The sequence below is a fragment of the Malaclemys terrapin genome, chromosome 22, assembly GCF_027887155.1.
Source record: "Malaclemys terrapin pileata isolate rMalTer1 chromosome 22, rMalTer1.hap1, whole genome shotgun sequence".
NCBI classification, from domain to species: domain Eukaryota; kingdom Metazoa; phylum Chordata; order Testudines; family Emydidae; genus Malaclemys; species Malaclemys terrapin.
Window position 1 is genome coordinate 354695 of NC_071526.1, and position 13670 is coordinate 368364.

Consider the following 13670-nt stretch of genomic DNA (forward strand, 5'->3'; position numbering starts at 1 on the left):
TAAACTAATATCCCCATTGTTATAGCAGCTTGCTGTGTGCTCCACAATCTCTGTGAGAGCAAGGGGGAGACCTTTATGGCGGGGTGGGAGGTTGAGGCAAATAGCCTGGCTTCTGATTACGCCCAGCCAGACAGCCGGGTGATTAGAAGAGCCCAGCGGGATGCGCTGTGCATCCGGGAGGCTTTGAAAGCTAGGTTCCTGACTGAGCAGGGTAACCTGTGACTTTTAAGTTTGTGTACAGAGAAGCTGAACCTGCCCCTGTTTCTTTACCCAGTTAATGTTGACTATCCTCTCCAGTTACATACCCCCTTCACCCCCTTCCAACACACGTTTAGAAATAAAATCACTTCTACTTTGTTAATGAACACCGTTTTCTTTATTACTGTTTTCGCGGGAATGTTTTAAACCTGGGACGCAGACTGTGGTGGGGAGCGGGTGTAGTGTAGTGACGCAAATGACGCTTCTAAACTCCAGGAATGACAGGCTCCGCAGTGGTGGACTGGTTGTTTCAACGGAGCCTGTCACCCCTCCTGATCGGGACTGTGTGTACGTGGGGGCTATGAGACTTTGTGGCAGGGGGAGGACGGTTACAGATCCCCTGCTGTGTGGCTCTGTGATCCAGGATAAGGACCGCTGCATAAGATCTGTAACTGCCCTCCCCCGCCACAAAGTCACAGAGCAAGCCACCCCCCACCACAGACCATGAAAACCACCTCCCAGACTGACCAGGGTAACTAGTGACTGCACTGTGTATGTGCCCTGTTGCTGGACCTGCCGCCTATGTACCCTGCTAAAGGTGACTGTCCTGTCCAATTACCAACCCCCTTCCCCCCTTCAGACAGACTGTCCTCCAAAAGAACATGATGGAAACAGTAATTAACAGAAACGTATTTTTTATTAGCAACTACACATGAAACTGGGGGGTGAAACTTGGACGGGGGCTTGTGTGAGGCGGGAAGGAAAGGACTTGTCAAATTTTGGGGAATGAGAGCCTTCTACTACTAGAGCAGTCTGCAGGGGTGGAGTGAGAGTTTGCACGGACTCTGCCGCCCCTCCTTCTTTGGACTTTGGGTGAGGGGGGAATGGGACTTGGTGGCGGGGGAGGGCGGTTACAGATAGACTGCAGCGGGGCTCTGTCCTCCTGCCTCCGTTCCTGCAGAACATCCACAAGGCGCTGGAGCGTGTCCGTTTGCTCCCTCATTAGTCCAAGCAGCGTTTGAGTCGCCTGCTGGTCTTCCTGCCACCACCTCTCCTCCCGTTCCATGTGTGATCGGTGCATTTGGGACAAGTTCTCCCGCCACTGGGTCTGCTGTGCTGCCTGGGCTCGGGAGCAGCCCATAAGTTCCGAGAACATGTCCTCCCGTGTCCTCTTCTTCCTACGCCTAATCTGCGCTAGCCTCTGGGAGTGTGATGCCAGGCTAGGTTGTGAGACAGTCGCAGATGTGGCTGTGGGAATGGGAAAAAGGGAGTAAATTCCTCAGAAAGATAAATGTAGTTGTGAACAAAGAACATAGTCTTTCTCTGTGAACAAGACCATGCACAGCACCTATCACATGCGCACTCAGGACAAGGTCAAATTCTCGGCCTTCGCATTCAGTGCCTGGGGTCTTGCACTGCAGATCTGAGAAGCGGGGCAGGACACCGGAATTTGTGTAGCAGGCAGACATGGTAAGCCGTTGACTTGTGGCTGCTTAAAACTTTAATAGTAGCACTGGCCTCCTTTCACATTGAAAGCAATGCCAGTCCCTGCTGCCAGCAATCCGGCAAGCAGGAACTCTGCCCCTGTCCCACCCCCTCGCGGCTGTCCCAGGGAAAGATCCCTGTATGCTGCCCCTCTCCTGCCTCCACCGCGTGGCTGCAAACCGGCGGTTACAGTTCTGTAAAGGAACGGGCAAGCAGTCCCAATACTAACATTCCCCTACCTAATTCAAAGCAGGTCACCATGAGCGACAGCACCCTGATGAGGATCTCAGACACTGATAAAGAAAGAATGCTTCGGGAAAGACCAGGGCCGTATGCCGCCATGCTTTGCAGGGCAATGATCCCGGAGTACTTGATTGTCTCCTGGCGCGGAAACGTTTCATACCACGGAGGACCCAATAAGGCCGCTCTCCCCAGGAACCTGATGCAAAGGCTTTCCAATTACCTCCAGGAGAGCTTCCTCGAGATGTCCCAGGAGGATTTCTGCTCTATCCCTGGACATATAGACCGCATTTTACTGTAGCTGCACTGGCAGGGACTAAACAGTAGAGCGGCTTGGGCAGAACAATCATGCTAAACCGGACATTGTTAGATTTTTTTTCAATAGTTGCACTGCCCAGGACTGAAACGTTAAGCGCCTAGGGCAAACTAATCATGAGAAACCCATTGTTGTTATTCTTAATATTCCTGTTCTGTTACAAATAAATGTTTACATGTTTAAAACACTTACTGGCTGATCCTTCCCCAGATTCTGTGTCCGGTTTAACGGCTGGGGACGGTTGGTAGGGGATCTCTGTAAGGGTGATGAAGAGATCCTGGCTGTCGGGGAAATCAGCGTTGTAAGCGCTGTTGACTGCCTCGTCCTCCTCATCTCCTTCCTCATCTTCCCCGTCCGCTAACATGTCCGAGGAACCGGCCGTGGACAATATCCCATCCTCAGAGTCCACGGTCAGTGGTGGGGTAGTGGTGGCGGCCGCACCTAGGATAGAATGCAGTGCCTCGTAGAAACGGGATGTCTGGGAATGGGATCCGGAGCGTCCGTTTGCCTCTTTGGTCTTGTGGTAGCCTTGTCTCAGCTCCTTGATTTTCACGTGGCACTGCGTTGCATCCCGTCTGTATCCTCTCTCTGCCATGGCTTTAGAGATCTTCTCGTAGATCTTTGCATTCTGTCTTTTGGAGCACAGCTCGGAAAGCACGGACTCATCGCCCCACACAGCGATCAGATCCAAGACTTCCCGATCAGTCCATGCTGGGGCCCTCTTTCTATTCTGAGATTGCACGGCCATCTCTGCTGGAGAGCTCTGCATTGTTGCCAGTGCTGCTGAGCTCGCCACGATGTCCAAACAGGAAATGAGATTCAAACTGGCCAGACAGGAAAAGGAATTCAAATTTTCCCGGGGCTTTTCCTGTGTTGCAGGTCAGAGCATCCGAGCTCGGACTGCTGTCCAGAGCGTCAACAGAGTGGTGCACTGTGGGATAGCTCCCGGAGCTATTAGTGTCGATTTCCATCCACACCTAGCCTAATTCGAATTTAGCGCTACTCCCCTCGTTGGGGAGGACTACAGAAGTCGAATTTAAGAGACCTCTATGTCGAACTAAATAGCTTCGCAGTGTGGACGGGTGCAGGGTTAATTCGATGTAACGGCGCTAACTTCGACATAAACGCCTAGTGTAGACCAGGCCTAAGGTTTGAGAGATCTTTTTGAAGTTCTTCACAGTCTGCTTTGGTCTTAACTATCTTGAGCTGTTTAGTATCATCTGCAAACTTTGCCACCTCACTTTTTACCCCTTACTCCAGATCATTTATGAATAAGTTGAATGGGATTGGTCCTAGGACAGACAGTTGGGGAACACCACTAGTTACCCCTCTCCATTCTGAAAATTTACTATTTATTCCTACCCTTTGTTCCCTGTCTTTTAACCAGTTCTCAGTCCATGAAAGGACCTTCCCTTTTATCCTATGACAACTTAATTTACATAAGAGCCTTTGGTGAGGGACCTTGTCAAAGACTTTCTGGAAATTGAAGTACACTATGTCCACTGGATCCCCCTTGTCCACATGTTTGTTGACCCCCCTCAAAGAACTCTAATAGATTAGTAAGACACGATTTCCCTTTACAGAAACCATGTTGACTTTTGCCCAACAATTTATGTTCTTCTATGTGTCTGACAATTTTATTCTTTACGATTGTTTCAACTAATTTACCCGGTACTGACTTTAGACTTACCGGTCTGTAATTGCCAGGATCACCTCTAGAGCCCTTTTAAAATATTGGTGTTACATTAGCTATCTTCCAGTCATTGGGTACAGAAGCTGATTTAAAGGACAGGTTACAAACCATAGTTAGTAGTTCCGCAATTTCACATTTGAGTTCTTTCAGCACTCTTGGGTGAATGCCATCTGGTCCCGGTGACTTGTTACTGTTAAGTTTATCACTTGATTCCAAAATCTCCTGTAGTGACACTTCAATCTGTGACAATTCCTCAGATTTGTCACCTACAAAAGCCGGCTCAGGTTTGGGAATCTCCCTAACATCTTTAGCCATGAAGACTGAAGCAAAGAATTCATTTAGTTTCTCCGCAATGACTTTATCGTCTTTAAGTACTCCTTTTGTACAGTGGATGAGAAGCTGGATATGAGCCAACTGGAATGGGTTACCTAGGGAGGTGGTGGAATCTCCTTCCTTAGAGGTTTTTAAGGTCATGCTTGACAAAGCCCTGGCTGAGATGATTTAGTTCAAGACTGGTCCTGCTTTGAGCAGGGGGTTGGACCAGATGACCTCCTGAGGTCCCTTCCAACCCGGATATTCTATGATTCCCTCATTCAAAGTTTGCAGGGCTTTTCTGAGTAACTCTAATTTTTTATTCAATTTCTTCCAGTGAACTACAAGCCATGAGCAGACATTCAACAGCTGTTCGCTTCACCAGTTTAGCCTCTCTTTTTTTCTGCTCTGTTTCTACAAACACCTTACTCACAAAACCCCATGGGTTACAATGCTCAGAGATCATCTCATTATTTTTTAGCTGTACTAAACCTACTCCATGTTCCTGAATATATTTTTTGGCAACGTTTTTTAAAGCCATACTGCGGGTAATTCCAACAGATTCTACTTTTGCCCTTGCTCCACTCATTTTAACACACAACATAGAACTCATTTTAATTCAAAAACTTCACTATTGACTAGCCTATGTAATAAACTGTATAATGAACACTCTGCTGTTATTTACTCTGAAACTGAAGGCGACCCTTCACAGAAACAACAGGAAACAACACCCCAAACTGGTTTTTACACTTAGTTCAATAAGTCCCAAGTAAACGATAGAGGGGTGGGAGCGCGTTCCCCTTTCTTCCCTCGATGGCTCGTAGCTGATTGAGAGGTCTCTTTTCCTCCGTCAGGACCTGCCAAACAGCTGGGGGAAACTGAGGCAGACAGATCAGAAGTGCCGCCCGGGAGATTTGAGGTGACTGAAATAAGGTAGCTCAAACTGTACAGGTTCTGAGTTACTGAGGCCTCTTGGTGGCAGTTAATACATAGATTTATCAACTCCCCCGCCACCACTAGTGTGGGTCATCGGGCCCGATGCTACTGCTAATATCTTATTGGTACCATTCGTTATAACTTCAACCTTCAACAAAGCCCCTTAAATGCGCGTATCACTTTAAATAATAACTGTTACCTTTTATCCTGCAAGATTAAATTCAAAACCTCTAAGCTAAAACTCTAAGTCAAACCACAGTACAGAACAGGAAATACTATGAATGCTGCCAAGAAGCAGTCACAGAAAATCAGCTTCCTGTGTTCTTAAGAGCAAGTGAGTAAGACACATGATCTTGCTCTCTAACTCTAACTCTTTACTTATGCCTCAGGTGAGATTCTCAGGAGTTTAAAGATGCCTGGAAACCCTGAAAATCCCTGTCACACACTCCTTGAGTTTCGTGCCTGGCTCACCAGTCTTTTGCCTGATTTAGGAGATTAATAATATTAATTTGGATAGTATGGGTTTTAGGCTAGTTCTTGTTCCGAATCAGGCGCCACAGAATTTACAAAGGACCCCTCACCCTCCTCTGCTGTCCTTGTTCCTGCCCTTCTCAGTCCTTTCAGCTCACCTGGCACCTGCCCCCTCCCCCTGCACCCTGGCACCTGCCCCTTCCCTCACCCCCCTGTGCCCACCCCTCCTCTAGCCCCACTCTGCCCCTCTAGCTCCTGCCCTTCCCCACTCCCCTCTCCTAACACGTCCCTCTACCCACCTGCCCTGCCTCTCTCCTTGCCCCTCTCTGCCCCCTGGTGACCACCCCTCCCATCGCCCCCCACTCTTCCCGCTGGTACCAGCCCCTCCCCCCTCAGCTCTCCCTGTGTCTGCCCTTCTGCTCAACCCCTCAAGCCCCCTGGCACCTACCCTTTCCCTTCCCCCCTGCACCCTCCTGAGGCCTGCCCTTTCCCTCTGCCCCATGCCTCCCAACACCTGCCTCTCCCCTCACCCCCTTCCTTCCTGGTGCCCACCCCCTCCCCACCCTCTGCCCCCCAACTCCCCTCTTCCCCCATGATTTGCCCCTCCCCCTGCTTTCCTCATGCCCACTCCTCTTTTCTCCTCCTCTGCCCTTAGCACACACGTCTCCCCTCTCCTTCCCTCCTTTTGTCTGCCCTTTCCTTTTCCCCCTTCTGTCCCCAGCACCTGCCCCTCCCCCTTCCCTTCTGGCACCCACCTCTTCCCTTGCCCTCCCACCCTCTGAGGACCACCCTTCCTTCACCCCCATGTGCCTCTCATGGCTGCCCCATCCCACACCCCACCACTGTCCTCCCAGCATTTGTCTCTCCCCCACTCTGCCCCCCCGGTGCCTGCCCCTTCCCTCTCCTTCCCTAGACCCCACCTCTGCCTTCAGCACAAGCCACTTCCCTTGCCCCCCTCCCACTATCCCTCCCCCTCTGCATCCCCGACACCTGCACCCCACCAAGTCCCCTGGTGCCAGCCCCTCCCTTCACTCCTCCTCTGCCCCTCTGAGGCCCATCTCTACCATTACCCCCATCTGCCTGCCTGGTGCAAGTCTCTTCCCTTGCCCCCTCTGCCTGCCTGGTGTCTGCTCCTTTCCCTCACCCTATCTCTGACCCATTGGTGCCCACCCCTTCCCACACCCTCTTCTAACCTCTGGGTCCCTCCCCTCGCCCTCCCTCTCCCCCCTAGGGCCGACCCTTCTCCACACCCCACTCTCTGCCCCCCCTTGTGCTCACCTGTTCCCTTGCCCCCACTCTGCCCTCTGGTGCCTGCCCCTCTCCACTCTCCCCTCCTTGCAGCTATCCCCTCTGTTCAACCCCCCCCCCCCCCCCCATCCCTCCTGGTGACTACATTGCAGCCTTTCAGGAACAGTATTTATGTTGGGTTTTTAATTTTTTGTGTGTGTGCTGTGAACCTAACAATCAGGTAATGCTGGGCACACCCTAGGCTAGTCAGCAGTGCAGCACTTGGAGATCTCCGATGAACACAGCCTGAAAATGCAACATTCTTGTTATTACAGGGATGAAATAGTCATTCTGTATTAACAAAGTTATTCGGTAGCTAATAGTACACACAATCTGAACTTCCCCCCCAAAATTAAACTGCTCTTAGCTAAGATTTTGTTTCTGAATGTTTTGGGCCTGATCCTGTATTACTAGCACTCCCAATGCTCCCACCGACTTGGTTATGCAGGGAAGGCAGCATCAGGCCCATTGTGTGATTACGAAACGAAAACCCACAGCACACCTTCACAGGGCGAGTGGGGTTATGCTGGCGGTGGAGCTCTGCATTTATGGCCTCTGTGCAATTGAATACAAGTTACAGCCTGAGCCTCAGCTTTGACTCGGGCAGAGCTCTCATTTAAGGCGACGGGAGTTTTGCCAGAGTCTGAACTGCAGGACGGGCCCATAACGCAGCCCTTACACTGATGGGGGAGTTTCAGGTGTCATCTAAGTAGCGATGCTCAGACCACATCCAGGGCTCTCTTGTGCTATTCGGAAAAAAATACTTCATTATCCAAATTTGCATAAACTCTGAGCACCCAGCAGCTCTCACTGAGAACAAAGGAGAATTCCCTTGCCCCCCCGCGAACTACGATGGTCACAGCGTACACAGACAAGTTAGACACAAACAGAAATACTCGAGTCTGGCTAGAAGGCTGCAGACTAACACGACTTTATGTCTTAGAATCCAGAATCTTAACACACAAGAACCCACAGCCTCCTAAGAAGAATAGTGATTGCTGGGTACTGAGCTGTTCTGAAAATCTGGCCAATGGCTAGGGCCCTACCAAATTCATGGCCCATTTTGGTCAATTTCATGGTCATAGGATTTTAAAAATAATAAATTTAATGATTTCAGGTATTTAAATGTGAAATTTCATGGTGGGGTAATTGTAGGGGTCCTGACCCAAAAAGGAGTTGGGGGGGTTGCAAGGTTATTGTATGGGGGTTGCAGTATTGCTACCCTTACTTCTGCACTGCTGCTGGTGGTGGCGCTGCCTTCAGAACTGGGCAGCTGCAGAGTGGTGGCTGCTGGCCAGGATCCCAGCTCTGAGGGAGAGCCACTGCCAGCAGCAGGCTAGAAGTAAGGATGGCATGGTCTGGTATTGCCATTCTTACTTCTGTGCTGTTGCCTGCATAGCTGGGCCCTAAGTCAGCAGCTGCCACCATCCAGCCACCCAGCTCTGCAGGCAGCATTGCAGAAGTAAGGGAGGCGTGGTATCGTATTGCCACCCTTACTTCTGCGCTGCTGCTGGCGGGACGCTGCCTTCATAGTTAGGCGCCTGGCCAACAGCTGCCACTCTCCGGCCACTGAGGTCTGAAGGCAATGCAGAAGTAAGGGTGGCACTACTGTGACTCCCCCTTAAATAACTGCAGCCCTCCTGCAACTCCCTTTTGTGTCAGGACTCACAGTTTGTAAGTCCATGGGTGTGGGTTGGTCAGTTATTCTGGTCAAATTCCTATTTGATACCCAGCCAGTGAAATTGATGTTAATGTCAGGGCTTTTCTATGCACAAACTTGCTCCAGTTTAATTAAATGATGTAGTGACTCAAGGGCAAATCCCTGGGTGGATACACATAAATCAAGAAGGAATTGACTCAAGCTACATCAAGATAAGCCATTTCCAAACCCATGTACGTTCCACACACAGCTTTGCACTAGTTCATTGAAACCAGTGCACATGTATGTGTAGACAAGCCTTCAATTAATTCACTAATAAACTTTGCCATAGGGGAGTTTGGGCGGCCTTGGCAGTGTTAGGATCAGGCCTTTTCCTGTAGCCATAGGGTGAGGCACAAGGCATTTGTCTGCAGCCAGATTAAGAGAGCAGCAGCCATTAGCTCAGAAGCAGAAAGTCACATCCTCACATTCCATCTAAATGACATTAAAACACTGTCACATTGGGCTGGTAAGACGGAGACCCCGTCCTAACAGCACCTGCCATCACCAGGTAAAGAAACAGATCTCAAGCTGGTTAAAGAAAACTTGTATTGATGCATCCTGTCTAGCAAGAAACCACTTATCAATAGTTGGGGTTGTGAAATCCTCATTTCTTGATTGTTTTGTCTTTATGGTCCCCACTTATCTATTGTTTATCTGTATGGTCTCTGTCTGGTTCCTTAATTATTTTTGTCTGTTATATAATTAATTTTGTGAGGTGTAAATCCATTTGGGTGGTGGGGTATGATGATTGGTTAGATAATTTTGTTACAGTACGTAGGGATTTCAGTAAAAGGATTGGTTAAGGTATGGCTAAGCAGGACTCAAGTTTCACTCTATAAACTGGGGTCCAAAAGGAAGCTCTTTGGGAACCAACTATAGGACACAGCCCCAAGCTCAGAGCTGCCAGAGCTCAACACTGCCAGGGACACTGTGCAGAAACTGGATTCCCCCAGATGACCTGATCCTGACTGGCCATCAAGAAAAATTAATCTGTTTTGTTGGGAGTGGTGAGCACTGTATGTACAGCATGTGCCTTCTGTTTTGGGGATTGTTAACAAATAGAGATTAACCAGGATATTACCGGATAAGGCTCTTTCACTGGTAAAAGACCCCATAAACCCACAAAAGATTAAGCCCTGAGTCCACAGGGAAAGTAAAGGGCATTTGTTCTGAATCCATAGGGAAAGTAAAGGGTGTTTGCGCCGAGTCCACAGAGAAAGGGTGTTTGCCCAGAGCCCACGGAGGAGTAGAGCTCGGAGTCCACAGAGGAGTAAAGTTAGGTGCCTTTTGCCTAGAGCCCTAGGAACTGGGTAAATGTGGGTGTCCCTAAAGTGTGTGAGTAACAGAGAATTTTGTGTGTTTAAAAGCAAGGCCTTGTACCCTTGCAGAATGCAGACATGGGAAGCAGAGAACCGGTACCTCCATAGGTGCTGGAATTGGAGGTGCTGGGGGATGCTGCACCCCCTGGCTTAAAGTGGTTTCCATCACATACAGGGTTGGCAGTTTGGTTCAATAGCTCTCAGCACCCCCACTATACACATTGTTCCAGCTCCCCTGGGTACCTCTAAAAGCCGGGAAACACGCTCAGCAAAACACAAACATTAGATAACACAGAAATGCAGGGTTAAGGTCACGCTTCCCACACCAGATTGGGACGGGGGGCTATTACTGACAAGCTAGCCTGAAATAAAATTATCTTCATCAAAACAAGAGTCTTGTGTCTTAACCAAAGGTGTGAAGTCAAACAGATTCCATTATTGTGGGGTCAGTGTTTGTGCAGAGAGGCCCTTAGGCGGTTTGGAAATTTCACACAGATCAGCCTAGACAAACACCCTACAAGGAGAGACAGAGAAGGGACAGGTGTCTGGAGCCTTCCCCAAGTGGGATTCTTGACCAGAAGAGCAGAGACTACGAGTCCTCTCCCAGCAGGGGTGTGACTCACAGGGCTTTGGTCCGACAGACTCACAGGAAATGCCCAAGAGCCACAGACAAGAATTGAGGTTAAAGGGCCTATGGGGAAAATGATATGTAACCCCTCCCAACCCATCCCACATGCTTCTCTTGCTGTTTCTTTTAAACAGTAGCAGCCAGTATTGGTTTGGTTCCTGCCAGAAGAGTGGAGCAGCTGTCCACTGACTCCAGCTAGTTGGGGACTAGCAGATAAACAAAGGAAAAAGTCCATGAGCCCTTGCAGCGTGTTCAGTGGGGCATCTCTAAGGGTGGGGCCAATTCCACGGCCAAGTACAAAGAAAACAGGTGCCAAACTCTTCAGTTTGGGCTAGTCTACACTAGAAGCACGACAACAGCACAGCTGTGCTGATGCAGCTGCACTGTTGTAGCCATCAGCTGAAGATGCTCTATGCCACTCATGGAGGTGGAGCTATGGTGGCAGGAGATGCTCTCCGGCTGACACAGTGCTGTCTTACACGGACCTGAGCGCCGGTTATTCACATCCTGGAGTGACATACGTTATACTGAAGTAAGTGATTGTGTAGACAAGCGCATAGTTCAGCCAGACCCAGAGGGTGACTGTCACACCAGAGGGGACTGACAAAGTGGGTTCTCTTGTAACCATTTCTGACCTTAATAGCGGATACTTATACTCACTTAAAATCTCTCTATAGTTAAACTTGTTTTATTTTTAATTTAAACTAATCCAATGTTGTGTTTAAACTAAGCTGCTTAGTAACTCTATTTAAAACAGCAAAATGTTATGCATTGACCCTTACAGGGGCCAATATCTGCACTGCTTGGGAGAGGGGTAGGCAGTGCAGAACTCACCTTTTGGGACTGGGTGGGTGTTGGGGTCGCCCCGCAGATAGTAACCGAGCTTGGTGGAAGCCAGCATGTAGCTGGAGTGTTGCTGCCAAGCTGCTGGGGTCACAGTTGCTGGACCAGGGCTATGGCTACAGACACTCAGGGTGTGACCTGCATGCTGCAGGCTGATTGTGAGCAACCCAGACTGGGATCTACAGCAGCAAATCCTTGTGGGGCACCCAGGTTGCAGAGCAGGCAGTGACACACTCCTCGTGGGTATGGACTGCTCTGCGGAATGTGCCAGGGGGACCTGAACCAAGGTCCATAATTTAAAAATCTGAAGCGGATAGTCCTTACTTTTCAAAGCACAGAATGAGAAGGCCCAGTCTAGTCCTTAAATTGTGCAGAGCTTCAGTTTTTGTTTTCAGTAATTCTGTTTAAACCTTTGTGACATACCAGGGTACAATCCAGACCAATGGGAAGCTGTGTCACACCTGTCCTGTAACCTGGGGTGCCTCTACAACGTCCAACCTGGACTGCTCACAAACAGCCTCCAGTGTGTAAGTCACTCCCAGCCATGTCTGTGTGTGCTGCAGCCAGTCAGCCACACCTTGGCTCTTACCAGCCTTAAAGAGTCCACAGGGTGATCCTGGCACACTTCCAGCCACAGATTCTCTCTCTGGACAGTACAAATATACTCAATCTATTATTCCTTTAAGGGAATAATATAGCAGTTTATTACTTTAAATAGCATTACCCAGACACTTCAATTTAAACACACTAGATGAGGTAAAACCTTAGAACAAGTTTATTAACTACAAAGAAATAGATTTCAAGTGAGTACAAATAATGAGGCATAAAAGTCAGAAATGGTTACAAGAAAAATAAAGACAGAAAGCTTACTAGTGTCTAAGTTAACAAATGATATTAGATTCAAATCAAGTTTCTCACCTATGCTTTCAGCAGTCTTACAGATCAAATTCTTTGAGTCAGAACCCCTCCCCCAGAATCCAACCGTTACTTCCAATACCTCTTCAGGTGTAAAGAATGTGATGGGCAGAGAGAGGGGAGGGACCCTAGGGCTGTCCACCCCTCCTTTTTATAATCCTATCCTCCCTTTGAGGAAGCATTTCCAGCTGGGAGCAAGGCAACAGGCAGTCTGTGTGGATGGAAACTCCCTGCTTTTTCTTTGCCAGGATGTAGATTTTTGTCCTGCCCCCTTTCCTGCCAAAGAATGGCCACTTAGCAGATAATGATCCATCAGCCTTGTTTTCACCTGGCTGAGGCATCAGCTTGCTCCTTGTCCCTGAGGAACCAGTTTGGCCACTCCCCAAACTTACCTGGAAAACATACTTTAAGTTATGATTTTAGTTTATGTTGATAACTTCACATGTAACACTCTTATGTGCATTTTGCCATGATATTATTGATCAGCAAATGATGAGTTTTGAAATACCAGCTCAGAAGGCATGCCTCATACAAACCTTACAAAGGTGGGTGGGGTGTGACCATGGGGGTGTTTTCTGTCACTGCCTTAGCATTTACTATTTTGCCACTGTCCATTTTAGCCACTGCGATAGGGAAGGGGGTGGGTGGGAAGCTCTGGAGGTGAAATAGTGGTAGCGGAGGGGAAGGAATGCTGAGGGAAGACAGGAGGAGACACAAAAAGCCAGGAAAGAGAAAAAGAAAAAGAAAAAGAAAAAGGAGGATGTGGGTGGAAGAGGAACAAAGGACAGAGAGAGTGACCATTTTCCTCACTGGGTGATGCTGAGTGCAATAACAAGGCCCTGAAGAAATAACACACAGTGATGATAATGAAAAATGTATTTACTGTATAAAGGCTGTATTCTGCTCTTAATCTCCCATGGAGGTTAGTGAGGGCGCGACTTTGGAATGAGGAGAGTGGTGAGCCCTAAATGGACGCCCTGGCCCAGAGATCATAATAAAAATGGAATTTGACCCCCTGCACCGAATGAGTTTAACACCCCTAGGTTAGAGGGAGGTGTACTTGGCTGGGAGCCAGGAGACCATGTGGTCTAGTCTCACCTCTGGCGTTAATGTCCCTCTGCACTTCACAGACTTAGTATTGATGAAGGCTGCACAGGCTAGATTCACAAAGTCACTTGGGGTTGGGTTGCCAACTCTCCTGGACCGGACACAATTGATGCAAATGGGGACACCATCGGTCCGGGAGAGTTGGCAACCCTAATTTAGGGCTGTAACACTGAGCATCACAATGCCTAACTTTCAGGGTCTAGAAAATCACAGCAACA

General features: G+C 48.9%; 1 protein-coding gene across 1 annotated transcript; it reads right to left on the reverse strand.

Moving 5' to 3' along the window:
* Positions 1-903: 903 nt before the first annotated feature.
* LOC128827892 (uncharacterized) lies at positions 904-2797 on the reverse strand. The gene is made up of 2 exons (XM_054012106.1): positions 2432-2797; positions 904-1446 (listed from the first exon to the last, which is right to left on the reverse strand). The coding sequence occupies exons 1-2, from the start codon at positions 2601-2603 to the stop codon at positions 971-973; spliced, it is 648 nt and encodes a 215-aa protein (XP_053868081.1). The 5' UTR covers positions 2604-2797; the 3' UTR covers positions 904-970.
* Between the last annotated feature and the right edge of the window lie 10873 nt (positions 2798-13670).